General features: G+C 44.6%; 1 protein-coding gene across 2 annotated transcripts in view; it reads left to right on the top strand.

The window, feature by feature from the left end:
* Nucleotides 1-14,853, top strand: part of LOC140408560 (tolloid-like protein 1) — a 537,833-nt gene that overhangs the window by 363,826 nt on the left and 159,154 nt on the right. For both annotated transcript variants that reach the window (XM_072495934.1, XM_072495936.1), the window contains exon 12: nucleotides 1,673-1,789. In XM_072495934.1, the coding sequence (XP_072352035.1) occupies nucleotides 1,673-1,789 (117 nt within the window). The remainder of the gene's footprint in view (nucleotides 1-1,672; nucleotides 1,790-14,853) is intronic.

Raw genomic sequence — 14,853 nt, 5'->3', positions numbered from 1 at the left:
TCTGGAGTTTATTTGATGCTGGCGTTTACACCCCATTATGAATTATTTGAAAATCCTTGTCACAATTTAGCATTGTTGATAAACATTCTGGTTCTGTAGGCCAGTACAGGATCCATAACTTAATTTGGATCCCAGTCACAGGTGGACCACACCAAGTAGGTGTGGCAGGTTCTTTTCGCAAAAAGACGTCGATTAAATTGGGTGTGGCGATTGTCCCTTTAAGGGCAACGCAGCAGAATAAGGGTCACCTGTGCTGGGTGACCAAACGGGACTCAGAAGGAAGATTTGCCCCAGGGGAAGGGGGGGGGGAGTTCTCTTAGGCAAGAGGCATTCCAGAGCTAGCAGCATGTATGCTGCTGCTTTTGTAGATCACGCAATAAATCTGTTTTTGTTCACTAATGAAGTCTCTGAAAGTGCATCATTAAATTGGGTTTTTACAAGAATCTGGCAGTTTTCACGGTCAAATCTATGCCCCAACCCAGATTACCAAATGTACGGAATTGATTTTCATGTTTTATTATGCTGGGACTTGTGGTATTATAGGTATTACGGTACCTGACAGGCTGAAGCTCCATTGGTGGAAACTGTATGCTTTCTATTGGTAGAATGTATGATAGCTCCGCCCTGATAGGCAGGGTATAAGAACCCGTGCCCCCCCAGCAGCCTTCATTCTGTACCTGAGCTGCTGGGGAAACATCGACCTCGTTAAAGCCTTCAGTTGGACTACAACCTCGCTTTAGTGGTCATTGATCGTGCATCAGGACTTAAATGGAGGACTTCAAAATTGCTTGATATCTATCGTAGCAATCGAGAGAAAATTCCTTGCCAGATTCAGATTTTATTTTAACTGATATATAGTAATAGGGTATGATTTTAACTTTATTGCCTAATTTGACGGGAATGGTTCTTGGGAATGATTGAAATTGAATGACTTTCCTGGTGGCCAAAGCGCTTGTTGCATTAACAGTTAAGCAATAGGTTTCATGATGTCAGTCAGATGCCAATAAGATCTTAATTGTTGATAGCCGGATTGACACATTGTGCAGATTCCAGCTAGAGAAATCGGGCAGACAACTAGATTGTGGCCTCGATTGAAACAAGTTTTTACAATGTTAGAGATTTCATAATGGATAATGCAATGCAGGACTGTTCCTAAAGAATCCACTGGGAAACAACCTGTGGGACCTTGCAGCCCTAAACCTCCATCTTCCACCTTCAACACTTCACATATCGATGTGAGAGATCTACCAAAGCTGCCTCCTGTCATCGGTCATCCTCTAGCCGTATCATTTCCATCAGGAAACATAGTAACGTATACTGGCGGTTAAGAGCAGCAGGATCCACCATATGCTTTGGGCTTTTTTGCAACAATCATACCCTAAGATAAAATCAACCGCTTAGACTCACCCTCTTATATAGTATTTCAAGAAGCCTATTATAGCAGAATAACAAATTTAGTTAGGTCTCTGGGAGGGATCACTAGGAAGAATAATGCTGACTAGAAGAACATATAGTAAAATGATGCACAGAAACAATTGGTACTGTGATGTATATTTAAATGTTAAAGCTTGAACGAGCCTGTGCTTTGTCGATTTAATTACCTTTATAAATGTAATATTAATTTGTTTTACTGATGCATTGAGCTTTTTTGTCTTAATATATCTACATCCAGGCAGATATTGTGGCGATAAATTGCCTGAAGTTCTGACTTCCACTGACAGCAGGATGTGGATAGAATTCCGTAGCAGCAGTAACTGGGTTGGAAAAGGTTTTGCGGCAGTCTATGAAGGTAGACTTTTAATTATATTACTATTGATAATTAAAAATTCTGAAAATATCTCTTTACAGAGAAGGTTTCTCCTTTCATTGTGGAGTCAGTAATTAATTTGCTGTGTGGGGAATCTTGTTGCTGCAAATTAACAACAGTAATTGTAATTCAAAAATGCTGACCGGTTAAGTAATTTTGTCCTTGTGAAGCATTTTGGATTGTCCTGTGGTCATGATGAGGCATGGGATGAAGATCTGTTTGTGTACTATAAGATGAACTTGTATAAGTTGAGAAAAAATTGTGTTAATATAGCACTTTATGACAGCCTCGGAATGTCTCAAAATATCTTTACAATCAGTGAATTACTGTTGAGGTAAAGTCACTGCTGTGATGTAGGTAAATGCAGCAGCAATACCAAAGCAGGAATAAATTACTTAACCGGCCTGTTCATCACTTTTTCACTTTCTTGTATAAGGGATAAATGTTGGAGAAATTCCCTGCTCTTTTTTTTGAAACATGCCATTGGGGGCTTTTACATCTGCCTGAGCAGGCCAATAGCATCTCCACCAATGCATCTGCTCTGTTTGAATTTGTGCTTGACTCCACAACAATGGTTGTCAATCATTTCTATATTGAGGATGCGGAAACCTTTTGATTGGCTGCTCATAGAATCATAGAATTTACAGTGCCGAAAAAGGCCATTCGGCCCATCAGGTCTGCACCGGTCCTTGGAAAGAGCACTCTACGTAAGCCCATGCCTACATCCCCATCCCCGTAACCCAGCAACCCCACCTAACCTGTGGACCCGAAGGGGCAATTTAGCACCTAACCTGCACATCTTTGGACCATGGGAGGAAACCGGAGCACCCGGAGGAAACCCACGGAGACACGGGGAGAAAGTGCAAACTCCACACTGACAGTCACCCGAGGCCGGAATTGAACCTGGGACCCTGGAGCTGTGAGTCAGCAGTGCTAACCACTGTGCCACCGTGCTCACTTGACTAATACAGTTCCTTAAGAGATCAGTGATTTTTAGTATCTCAAATTGTCCCTGTTACAAATCTTTTCTCTAAGGGCGCAAGTGGTGATTTTATTACTAACCTTGACTTCCGGTCCCAATGGGTTTTGAAAATTTCTCACTGCAAGAGAAGCACAATGAGAAACACACTGAAACTTTGAAACACAGTGCAGAATTTTAACTGGTAGGGTGATAGGACTGGAGTGACAGGGGGAGGCGCAGGTTCAGGTACAAATGAAGGGGTTCAACAGCTGAAAATGCGGATGTGTCGGAAACCCAACATGATCTTGCTCACTTCCGGCTTTGATGAGGACATGTTCCTCGGGTCCGGATTTTTCAACTCCATTGTGGCAGAATCTGCTGCAAAGGAAGCGGTGGGCTTGCCAAAGGTCCATTGACATTTTTGGGGACTGGCAGATCCCGGCGGTGGGCAGGGCTGGCAAATTCCACCCTATGTGTGTAGGAAACCGGCGGGAATCTGCAAGGTCAGTGATTTAAATATTCAGTGAAGTAAGTAATTATGGCTAATTCAGGATTCTCTGCAGGGATTCTCCGCCCCTGCGCTGGGATGGAAAAGGACGCATTTTGGGGGGCCGGCGGGATTACTGCCACGCTGGTCAGGGGGCATTGGCAGCGGTCCCCTCCACCCCCTGGCAATTCCCCGGGACCCGATGGGCCGAGTGGCCGTAAAGTTTTGCCCAGTCCCGCCGGCATGAATTACTCACCTCACGCACACCGGGACCTGGCAGGTAAATGTGCCCCCCGCACAGTCCTGGGGGGGTGCGGGGGGATCCGACCCCGGGGCGGGGGGCCCCACGGTGGCCTGGCCCGCGTCAAGGCCTACCGATCTACGGGCGGGCTGGTTCCGTGGGGGGCCTTCTTTTCCTCCGCGCCGGTGCTCTGTAGGGCTTCGCCATATTGCCCTGGGGCTGGGGAGGAGAAGGGAACCCCCCCCCCCCCCCCCCCGCATGCGCGTAAATAAGCTGGCCGGTATGCGCATGCGCGGAAATACACTGGCCGGTCAACGCATGCGCGAGATCACGCCGGCCGTTCCGCGCATGTGCGAACTCACGCCGGCCCTTCGGCGCTGGCTGGAGCGGTGCCAACCACTCCGGCATCAACCTAGCCCCCGAAAATTTGGGGAATTCCTCACTTTCGGGGGCTGTTGACACCGGAGTGGTTGGCGCCGGTTTTTCCGCCAGCGTCGGGACATAGCCCCATTTTCGGAGAATCCTGCCCGTGCCAATGCGTGGATTTCCACCCTGTAGAATTCTCCAGAAGTCAATAAGATGGGAGCACCGAAGGGAGTAATTGATCGGTAAGACCGATTGGCTGGAAAGCCTTTGAATAGTGAAACTACATAGCTGTTAGCTGCCTATGTGAAAGACTTGTGCTCATAGCACTTGCTCTGACATCCCTTTCTCTTCTTGCAACCTGATAATCCCATTCTCTGGGTTCTCAGCTCACTGCAGGCAACAGCCCCCACCCTACAATCAGGCAATAAAATTCAACCCAAATGTTAGCTGAATAATGAAACCCTATGAAAGAACAGCAAAAACCTGTAAGTCATAAGTTAAGTGCAGTTCGTGCCACTGATAAGTGATTTGGTTCCTCTCCATTACCAATTCACAATGGAAATGAGAATTTCATGGTAAAATAACTGTTGTATGTATGGCCAAATTAGTTCTTGAATCTTAGTCAGACCCAATTATCCTGTTCCATACCAAACATCCATGAGTTACTTGTACTTGGGGATGGCCTTCTACTTTGATCAATAATTTGTTTTGACAATTGTTTTGCTGGAATGAGTTCCCAAGGCACCAAGCAACTGGAATTGGCTCCTTAGCAACACCACGCAACCAAAGCAGCAAATAATAACAAACAGCTGTCAACTTGCTCAGCATGAAGAAAGCTCATCTCAAACCGCTTCACAAAGATGGGCCCCTGAAATGGGGAGAGAGTGGGTGGATTGGTGGCAGCAGAGATTGAATACTATCTCCGAGGAGCTCAAAAATGAGCCATTAGGTACACTAATTAAAATTAAATTTGTAATTAATTTAAAATATAACATTTTTGACTAAGGGAAAATAAATGCTCAACAGATGGAGGATTATTATTACCTTTGTGAAGACCAAAAGCTCAGTGCCAAGTCTCAGTGACAACTTGAACATGACATTTTTCACTCCCTTAAATAACATGCAGAAGTGCTTGACAGAGATGTAATGAAAATGATCAGTGACAATTTAGAAAATTAGATACAGGATATGTGTCCAAATTCTTGGTCAAAGTGATGTGGTGGGTTTTAAGGACAGTCCTGTAGAAGCATAGGAAGGTAGGGAATTCTGAGACTGAAGTTGTGATTTTTTTAATGGTGCGGAGGAGGGGAGGTGGTTGGGTAAAGAGTGTTAGATTCCTCTCTGCAATGTAAATGTACAATAATACGACAAGTAACGGAATAATCTGGTGCCTTTATTTGAAGATAAGATGATATTTAGACTTGGTTAACTGGGAGACTAGGGGTGGGATTCTCTGGCCCCCCAGCCGCATGTTTCTCAGCGATGGGAGGCGGCCCGCCATTTGTTGATGGGAGGATTCTCTGTTCCCACTGCTGTCAATGGGATTCCCCAATGAAGCCACCCCGCGCTGCCAGGAAACCTAGGGGCGGGCGTGCGCTGCCGGCAAGACCAGAGAATCCCACTTCCAGCGAACGGATGGAGAATTCTGGCCTATGTTTTCGTGTCTGACTTGTATAAACTGCTGCTTTTAGACTGAATACAAAGTCATGAGACTAATGCATCATACTGTCTCAGTGCTAATGGGTGTCAGCAGTTTAATATATGCAACCTTAAAGGTACATGTATATCATATAACAATCAGCGGCCACGCCGTGATCCATGGCGGACTCGGACCGCGGAGCCAGACAAAAAAAAATAAACCCCCGATCGGCTGCACGCCCGAGCCTCAACACCAGCACATTTAATCGCTGGCCGCCGTTAAGGCCCCCCCGGTCTCCGATTCACCCGCCCCAACCAGGGCGGCTGCGGACTGAGTCCCCAGCCGCCACACCAGCATCCCGACCAGCAATAGGTGGTTAGTTCCACGCCACCGGGAACTCGGCCGGTCGGGAGCGGAGGATTGCTGGGCTAGCCTCTGGCAATGGCCCCCCGGTTTTTCAGGGAGTTTCCTGTCGGCTCTGCCGGCGAGTTCCTTCCCCGTTATTCAATGACACTTAGTCATTATTTTGGGCCCTTGTGAGTTTCTCACCAGTTTAGCCCACAATTAGAACTTTTTTCAGTACTGGGGAGCTGAACTCAGAGATTGGGTCGCCATTTAGAAAGCGTGCCCTGAACTCTAAGTGAGCTTGTGGGTCCCCTACACCCACCACCCATGGGTAATGAAACCCCCCACACACATGGACACCACCCCATCCCCCCCCCCCCCCCAAGTGAGTACACCCCACTATGGGGTCCCTGATGGATCGAAGGAGGCCGGTAGATCCCGGGCAGGTAGGTCGTAAGTAGGTTTACGACCTAATTCCACGAGCGTCATTCAGTCCTGCCCATTTGGAACTATGGCAATGTTGGACACACTCCGTACTCCCTCTTTCTCCCTCAGCAGCCATGACATCTGTTTCACTATTTTTAAAAGCACAAGTGGACCTCGCCGCCGGGAATTCGCCTCATTGGAGGCGGAGCATCGTGGAGGCCCCGGAGAATACCGGGTCAGGCCCACTAATGATATGCCAATGGCGTTTACAGTATGTGCAGAGTGGAACGCATTGACAGCGCTGTCGAGGGACTGGAAAATTGCGATTTAGCGTGAAACCGATGCCCGCCAAGATTTTGGCGCGAAAACCAATTTTCTACCCAATCGTGTTTCTCGATTCCGGCATCAGCCAACGGGGAATCCCACCCTTTAAGTTTGGCAGTTTTTGGTTGAATCGCAACTTGCCATTTCTGTAGGCACACGCATTTCGCTGTGTAAAATAGGAGGATGTTTGCACCTGAACCAGTATCCAGTTTTGCATATGTGTTGTACTGTCTCTGCATTTGTGGGCATATAATCTGGATGGTGGCAATGTTGGTACCACTGTGCCAAAGGATTCTTTGATGTTCACTATGCTGAATGTCTATTCATTCTATGCATTCATGTTCTGGCCATCTTCACCATCTGACCGTGTAGCTTGGCTAAACATTTTGTGGATCTTGTCCTGACGCTGTTTGGTATGCGCACTTATTGTACTTATCAGGTTATTGTTTGTGGCTTCATGTGACTTTGAATAACTTGTTCCAGCCTTTGCTTTCTCCATGGTTGCCTCCAATATCCTCTGGTGCCATGTGCACTGTATACAGCATTAAAAATGGAACAATTCTTGGGTGAATGTATGAGGCTGCATCCACCCGCATTGCTTACGAAGCTTACCTATGTTGTCTATTGCCCAATGGTGGACAAATTACACTTGACCTGTAGGCTATCTAGTAGTGTGGTTTCATACATGCATTCACTCTGCATGCTCCCTCTTCTATGGTATAACCTATGGGTTGGTTCAAGTTGTCTTTTTGTAATGCTTCTATCAGGGTAGATGCTGTCACAAGCTTAGTTATTTTGTCGGCCAGCTCTGCCATTCAAAAAGTCACAATGATGCTCCTTTTCTTTGCATTTACAATCAGATCAAGGATCAAATTTTATCCCAAAGTTATTCAAAGAAGTTATGGATAGCTTAGGAATAAAACAATTTAAATCAACTGCGAACCATCCAGAATCGCAGGGAACGTTAGAAAGGTGGCATCAGACATTAAAGACAATGTTGAGGGCTTATTGTCATGATTATCCAGAGGATTGGGATAAAAGAATTCCATTCGTACTGTTTGCAATTAGGGATGCACCTATTGAGTCAACCAAATTCAGTCCTTTTGAACTAATTTTTGGTCATGAGGTAAGAGGCCACTTAAATTGATTAAGGAAAAATTGGTGAGTGAGCAGTCGGAACTTACATTATTGGATTACGTGTCAAATTTTAGGGAATGATTAAATAGAGCAGGTGAATTGGCTAGACAACATTTAAAGATTGCACAACATGTGATGAAACGGGTAGTGGACAAGAAAGCAAAAGTCCGTAGTTTAGCCAGTGGAGATAAAGTTTTAGTATTGTTACCAGTGGTAGGTGAACCTTCAAAAGCAAGGTTTTGTGGACCTTAGCAGATTGAAAGGAAATTAAGTGAGGTGAATTTTGTGGTAAGAATGGCAGATGGAAGGAAAACTCACCGAGTGTGTCATGTGAATATGCTTAAAAGGTACTTTGAAAGGGAAGGCGAGCAAAAGGAGGAGGTTTTAATGATTCTAACTCAAAGTGAAGAACCGATATCCAGATGACTTTGAATTTAACATCCCTCAAATTAAATTGGAAAACGAGGATGTTCTTAAAAATTGGGATAAATTGTTGAGTTACCTTCCAGAGGAAAAACAAACTGACCTGAAAGAGTTATTGATATCACATGGGCAAGTTTGTGGAGATAAGTTGAGAAGTACAAAAAGGGCTATACATGGTGTAGATGTGGGAAATGCTGTTCCAATTAAACAACATCCATATAGACTTAACGCTTTTAAATTGGCATAGGTTAACAAGGAAATTGAAAGTATGCTTAAAAATGGTATAATTGAAGTGGGTTGCAGCCAATGGAGCTCACCCATGGTGATGGTACCGAAACTAGACGGTACCCAATGGTTGTGTGTGGACTATAGAAAGGTTAATGCAGTTATACAAGAACGGACTCTTATCCTATCTCACGTTTGGAGGATTGCATCGAGAAAGTGGGACAATCAGCTTTTATTTCCAAACTGGATTTACTTAAAGGTTACTGGCAGGTACCTTTATCTGAAAGGGTGAAGGAGATTTCAGCTTTTGTGACTCCAGATGGTATATATCAATTCAAAGTTATGCCATTTGGCATGAAAAATGCTCCAGCCACATTTCAACGGTTAACGAATAAAGTAGTTTCAGGATTACCCAATTGTGCGGTATACATTGACATATAGAACATAGACCATAGAACATTACAGCGCAGTACAGGCCCTTCGGTCCTCGATGTTGCGCCGACCTGTGAAACCACTCTAAAGCCCATCTACACTATTTCCTTATCGTCCATATGTCTATCCAATGACCATTTGAATGTCCTTAGTGTTGGCGAGTCCACTACTGTTGCAGGCAGGGCATTCCACGCCCTTACTACTCTCTGAGTAAAGAACCTACCTCTGACATCTGTCATATATCTATCTCCCCTCAATTTAAAGTTATGTCCCCTCGTGCTGGACATCACCATCTGAGGAAAAAGGCTCTCACTGTCCACCCTATCCAATCCTCTGATCATCTTGTATGCCTCAATTAAGTCACCTCTTAACCTTCTTCTCTCTAACGAAAACAGCCTCAAGTCCCTCAGCCTTTCCTCATAAGATCTTCCCTCCATACCAGGCAACTTTCTGGTTAATCTCCTCTGCACCCTTTCCAATGCTTCCACATCCTTCCTATAATGCGACGACCAGAATTGCATGCAATACTCCAAATGTGGCCGCACCAGAGTTTTGTACAGCTGCAACATGACCTCATGGCTCTGAAACTCACTCCCTCTACCAATAAAAGCTAACACACCGTACGCCTTCTTAACAACCCTCTCAACCAGGGTGGCAACTTTCAGGGATCTATGTACATGGACACCGAGATCTCTCTGCTCATCTACACTGCCAAGAATCTTACCATTAGCCCAGTACTCTGTCTTCCTGTTATTCCTTCCAAAATGAATCACCTCACACTTTTCTGCATTAAACTCCATTTGCCACCTCTCAGCCCAGCGCTGCAGCTTGTCAATGTCCCTCTGTAATTGTAACATCCTTCCGCACTGTCCACAACTCCACTGACTTTAGTGTCATCTGCAAATTTACTCACCCATCCTTCTACTCCCACCTCCAGGTCATTTATAAAAATGACAAACAGCAGTGGCCCCAAAACAGATCCTTGTGGTACACCACTAGTAACTGGACTCCAGTCTGAACATTTCCCATCAACCACCACCCTTTATCTTCTTCCAGCTAGCCAATTTCTGATCCAAACTGCTAAATCACCCTGAATCCCATGCCTCTGTATTTTCTGCAGTAGCCTACCGTTGGGAACCTTATCAAACGCTTTACTGAAATCCATATACACCACATCAACTGCTTTACCCTCATCCACCTGTTTGGTCACCTTCTCAAAGAACTCAATAAGGTTTGTGAGGCACGACCTACCCTTCACAAAACTGTGTTGACTATCTCTGATCAAATTATTCCTTTCCAGATGATTATACATCCTATCTCTTATAAACCTTTCCAAGATTTTGCCCACAACAGAAGTAAGGCTCACTGGTCTATAGTTACCGGGGTTGTCTCTACTCCCCTTCTTGAACAAGGGGACAACATTTGCTATCCTCCAGTCTTCTGGCACTATTCCTGTAGACAAAGATGACTTAAAGATCAAAGCCAAAGGCTCAGCAATCTCCTCCCTAGCTTCCCAGAGAATCCTAGGATAAATCCCATCCGGCCCAGGGGACTTATCTATTTTCACACTTTCCAGAATTGCTTTCCAGAATTTCCAGAATTTACGATCTGGTAAATTTTAGCCAGACATGGAAAGAATATTTGAAGCATCTGATCGAGTTATTCGATCAACTTCAGGAGGCGGGTTTGGTAGTAAACCTAGCCAAAACTGAATTTGGAAAAGCCCAAGTCACTTTCCTTGGCCATACAATCGGACAGGGTCGAATGGTCCAACGGGATGTGAAAACAAAAGTTATTGGGGAGTTTCCAATACCCTCGACATGAAGGGAAATAATGCGATTTCTTGGCATGAGTGGATTTTAACTGAAATTTGTGCCGAACTTTAGCAGTGTGGTTGCTCCACTGATGGACTTGCTAAGGAAGCGTAGCAAATTTAAGTGGACAGCAGAGTGTCAACAGGCAATTGATGGCCTGAAGGCTATTACTACTGCTCCTGTGTTGGCCTTCCTAAATTATACAAAACCATTCAAAGTGGCTGTTGATGTGAGTGATGTGGGCGTAGGTGCGGTGATTCTACAAGACGACGACGAAGGACTTGAGCGGCCTATTGGTTATTTTTCTAAGAAATTGAATACGCAACAGAAGAAGTATCCAATGATTGAGAAGGAGATTTTGAGCTTCGTGCTGGCTTTGCAACATTTTCACATTTATGTGACCAGCAATCCGTCTGACACAATTATATAGACTGATCATAATCCATTGACGTTTCTGGAGCGATTCCGGAATAACAATGCCAGACTGTTTCGATGGAGTTTGTTGTTACAGCCATTTCATTAAAAAATAGTACATGTGGCAGGATGAGAAAATGAGAAGCCGATGCTTTGTCACGAATGTGGTGAAGAGAAGCAGGTTCGGTGGAGGAAGAGGAACTGAAATGTTATTATACCTGTTTGCGTGTTTAGTTTTGTGAAACGAAAAAGTATTTTACTGTCTGTATTTCTTAAAGGAAAGTGAAAAGGTGAAAAATTAAACCATCTTGAAGTTGATAGTTTATTTTTTGTGTGGGGGGGGGATGTGTCAGGTGGATGTACGTTTAAGAAATGGGTGTTTATTATATAGCTGCAGTGATGTCAGTGTGGGTGGAGCTGGGCTCTGCTCTGCTTTTTACTTTTGTTTTGTGCTGAAAGCTGGTTTTGGCTCTGTGTTTAGTTTCGCTTTCAGTTGGAGAGCTGCATTTGAAGCAAGCAGTTGTATGTTTGATCTCTCTCTCTTGAAAAAGAATGTCTCCTGATCACTTGATGATTTTAAAGTAATACTTGTTTCTGTAGAGAATTTAAACCTTCTGTCTTTGTAAAAAGTGTTTAACTTATGGTTGTTGCTAGAAAAGGTATTAAGGGTTATCTATAGAGTACTGTATCTTTTGGGGGGTTATCAGGATTGGTAGTTGATAAACTGTTCACTGTGTGTTTATAAAATGTTAACTGGGTTCATAGAATAAACATTGTTTTTGTTTAAAAATACTTATAGATCTCTGTTGCATCACACCTGTAAAGTGGGCCCTTGTGCTCCCCATAACAAAAATCTATTCAAAGTTGTGGGTCAGGTGAACCCCATGATATACTTTAGTGTTCTCTAAACCCTGGCCCATAACAAAGAAAGCAGAGAGTATTCCATCACACTCCTGATTTTCTCCTTGTAGATGATGCGCAGGCTTTGGGGAGTCAGAAGGTGGGTTACTTGCCACAGGATTCAGGACCTCTGACCTGCTCTTGGAGCCACTTTATTTATATGGGTGGTCCAGTTCAAGTTCTGGTCAATAGTGACCACCAGGATGTTGATAGTCGGGGATTTAGCAATCGAACTTCCATTGAATGTCATGGGCCCATGATAAGATCCTCTCCTGTTGGAGATAGTCTGGGCCTGGCACTTGTCTCGCATGAATGCAACTTTCCAAACATCAGCACAAACCTGAATATAGCCCAGGTCTTGCTGCATATAGACACTGACTGCTTTGGTATCTGAGGAGTCACGAATGGTGCTGAACATTGTGTAGTCATCAACACAATTGAATGAATTAATTGATCAATGGTCTTGTTTGGTTATTGCCTGAAAGGAAAGTACTCCAGACGGTGTATTCAGAAGTTGAGCTTCACTTGTAATTGATCTGCAAGTGTTGACCATATTTTATCCGGCATTTTAAGATAGACTTCAGACAGACCTGACATGTCCTGTCTGTCGATGCCAATATCGCCTGTAACAATTATAATCATAATGGCTTGTTTTTCTGGTTCAGAAATGTTGACATCCAGAAAATATCTATTACATTGGAACCATGTAAACTAGGCGGTCTGTTGCCTTCCAATTGAGTGTTGGATATTTTGCGGTCCTCGGGCTTTTTTTGGCAGTATTATTGGAACAGGATAGCTATTCAGTTTTTTTTAGAGATTTGGGGTGCGAATTAATGGCCCAAAAACAGTGTCTCGTTTTGGTGTCTTACAGCGGGGTGTAAATGCTGCCTCGATCGATCTCCTGACACCACCTTGGACTCCCCACTGTGCTTCCAAATCTCCCCCCCCCCCCCCCCCCAGATGCTCTTAGCGGGTCGTCAAATCCCCTTCACCCCACCTCTTAAGGGCAGCGAAGCCCCGCACCTGATCCCTGGCATGGTCAACCTGGCACTGAGGCACTTTGGAACTCCTATCCTGGCAGTGCCCATGCCAAAGTTCCAGCAGGAGTGTCAGGGTACCGCCCCGCCCAGAACCTGACCACCCAGAGACCTCCGTTGGCCTGGGAAACACCACAAACCTTGCAGCAGGTAGGCTTATACTAATTAAACACTCCCGAATTTGAATACCTTACCAGAACCCAGTGCCTGTTGGCTGGCACAATATTCCAGAATGATGAAGGTACAGTGTGTAGAATTCATACAGTCCTGCACATGGTGATTTGGTACTTTTTTTTTAGGGGGAAGGTAGATGTATTTATTTTAAAATATTTTTTATTCTCCTTTTTCACATTTTCTTCAAAATTTACACCCACCAACAAACAGTAAATGGTAACAAATGCAATGTCAATCCCCTTATTAACAATAACAATCCCATCTTCCCACCAACCCCCAAACAACAGCCCGCCTGACAACATAAACATCAAATAAAAAAACAAAAAGGAATCAGGAATTACCCATAGTCACCATTAATATATATAGAACATAGAACATAGAACGATACAGCGCAGTACAGGCCCTTCGGCCCACGATGTTGCACCGACATGGGAAGTCAGAAAACAAAAGCCATCTAACCTACACTATGCCATTATCATCCATATGCTTATCCAATAAACTTTTAAATGCCCTCAATGTTGGCGAGTTCACTACTGTTGCAGGTAGGGCATTCCACGGCCTCACCACTCTTTGCGTAAAGAACCTACCTCTGACCTCTGTCCTATATCTATTACCCCTCAGTTTAAGGCTATATCCCCTCGTGCTAGCCATTTCCATCCGTGGGAGAAGGCTCTCACTGTCCACCCTATCTAACCCCCTGATAATTTTGTATGCCTCTATTAAGTCTCCTCTTAACCTTCTTCTCTCCAACGAAAACAACCTCAAGTCCATCAGCCTTTCCTCATAAGATTTTCCCTCCATACCAGGCAACATCCTGGTAAATCTCCTCTGCACCCGTTCCAAAGCTTCCACGTCCTTCCTATAATGAGGTGACCAGAACTGTACGCAATACTCCAAATGCGGCCGTACCAGTGTTTTGTACAGCTGCAACATGACCTCCTGACGCCGGAACTCAATCCCTCTACCAATAAAGGCCAACACTTCATAGGCCTTCTTCACAACCCTATCAACCTGGGTGGCAACTTTCAGGGATCTATGTACATGGACACCTAGATCCCTCTGCTCATCCACACTTCCAAGAACTTTACCATTAGCCAAATATTCCGCATTCCTGTTATTCCTTCCAAAGTGAATCACCTCACACTTCTCTACATTAAACTCCATTTGCCACCTCTCAGCCCAGCTCTGCAGCTTATCTATGTCCCTCTGTAACCTGCTACATCCTTCCGCACTGTCGGCAACACCACCAACTTTAGTGTCGTCTGCAAATTTACTCACCCACCCTTCTGCGCCCTCCTCTAGGTCATTGATAAAAATGACAAACAGCAACGGCCCCAGAACAGATCCTTGTGGTACGCCACTTGTAACTGAACTCCATTCTGAACATTTCCCATCAACCACCACCCTCTGTCTTCTTTCAGCTAGCCAATTTCTGATCCACATCTCTAAATCACCCTCAATCCCCAGCCTCCGTATTTTCTGCAATAGCCTACCGTGGGGAACCTTATCAAACGCTTTACTGAAATCCATATATACCACATCAACTACTCTACCCTCGTCTACCTGTTCAGTCACCTTCTCAAAGAACTTGATAAGGTTTGTGAGGCATGACCTACCCTTCACAAAGGAATGCTGACTATCCCTAATCATATTATTCCGATCTAGATGATTATAAATCTTGTCTCTTATAATCCCCTCCAA

This window comes from Scyliorhinus torazame, chromosome 3 (assembly GCF_047496885.1).
Source record: "Scyliorhinus torazame isolate Kashiwa2021f chromosome 3, sScyTor2.1, whole genome shotgun sequence".
In the NCBI taxonomy this organism is placed as follows: domain Eukaryota; kingdom Metazoa; phylum Chordata; class Chondrichthyes; order Carcharhiniformes; family Scyliorhinidae; genus Scyliorhinus; species Scyliorhinus torazame.
The sequence above is the reverse complement of the archived record's forward strand: the minus strand, read 5'-3'. Positions and strand labels throughout refer to the sequence as shown.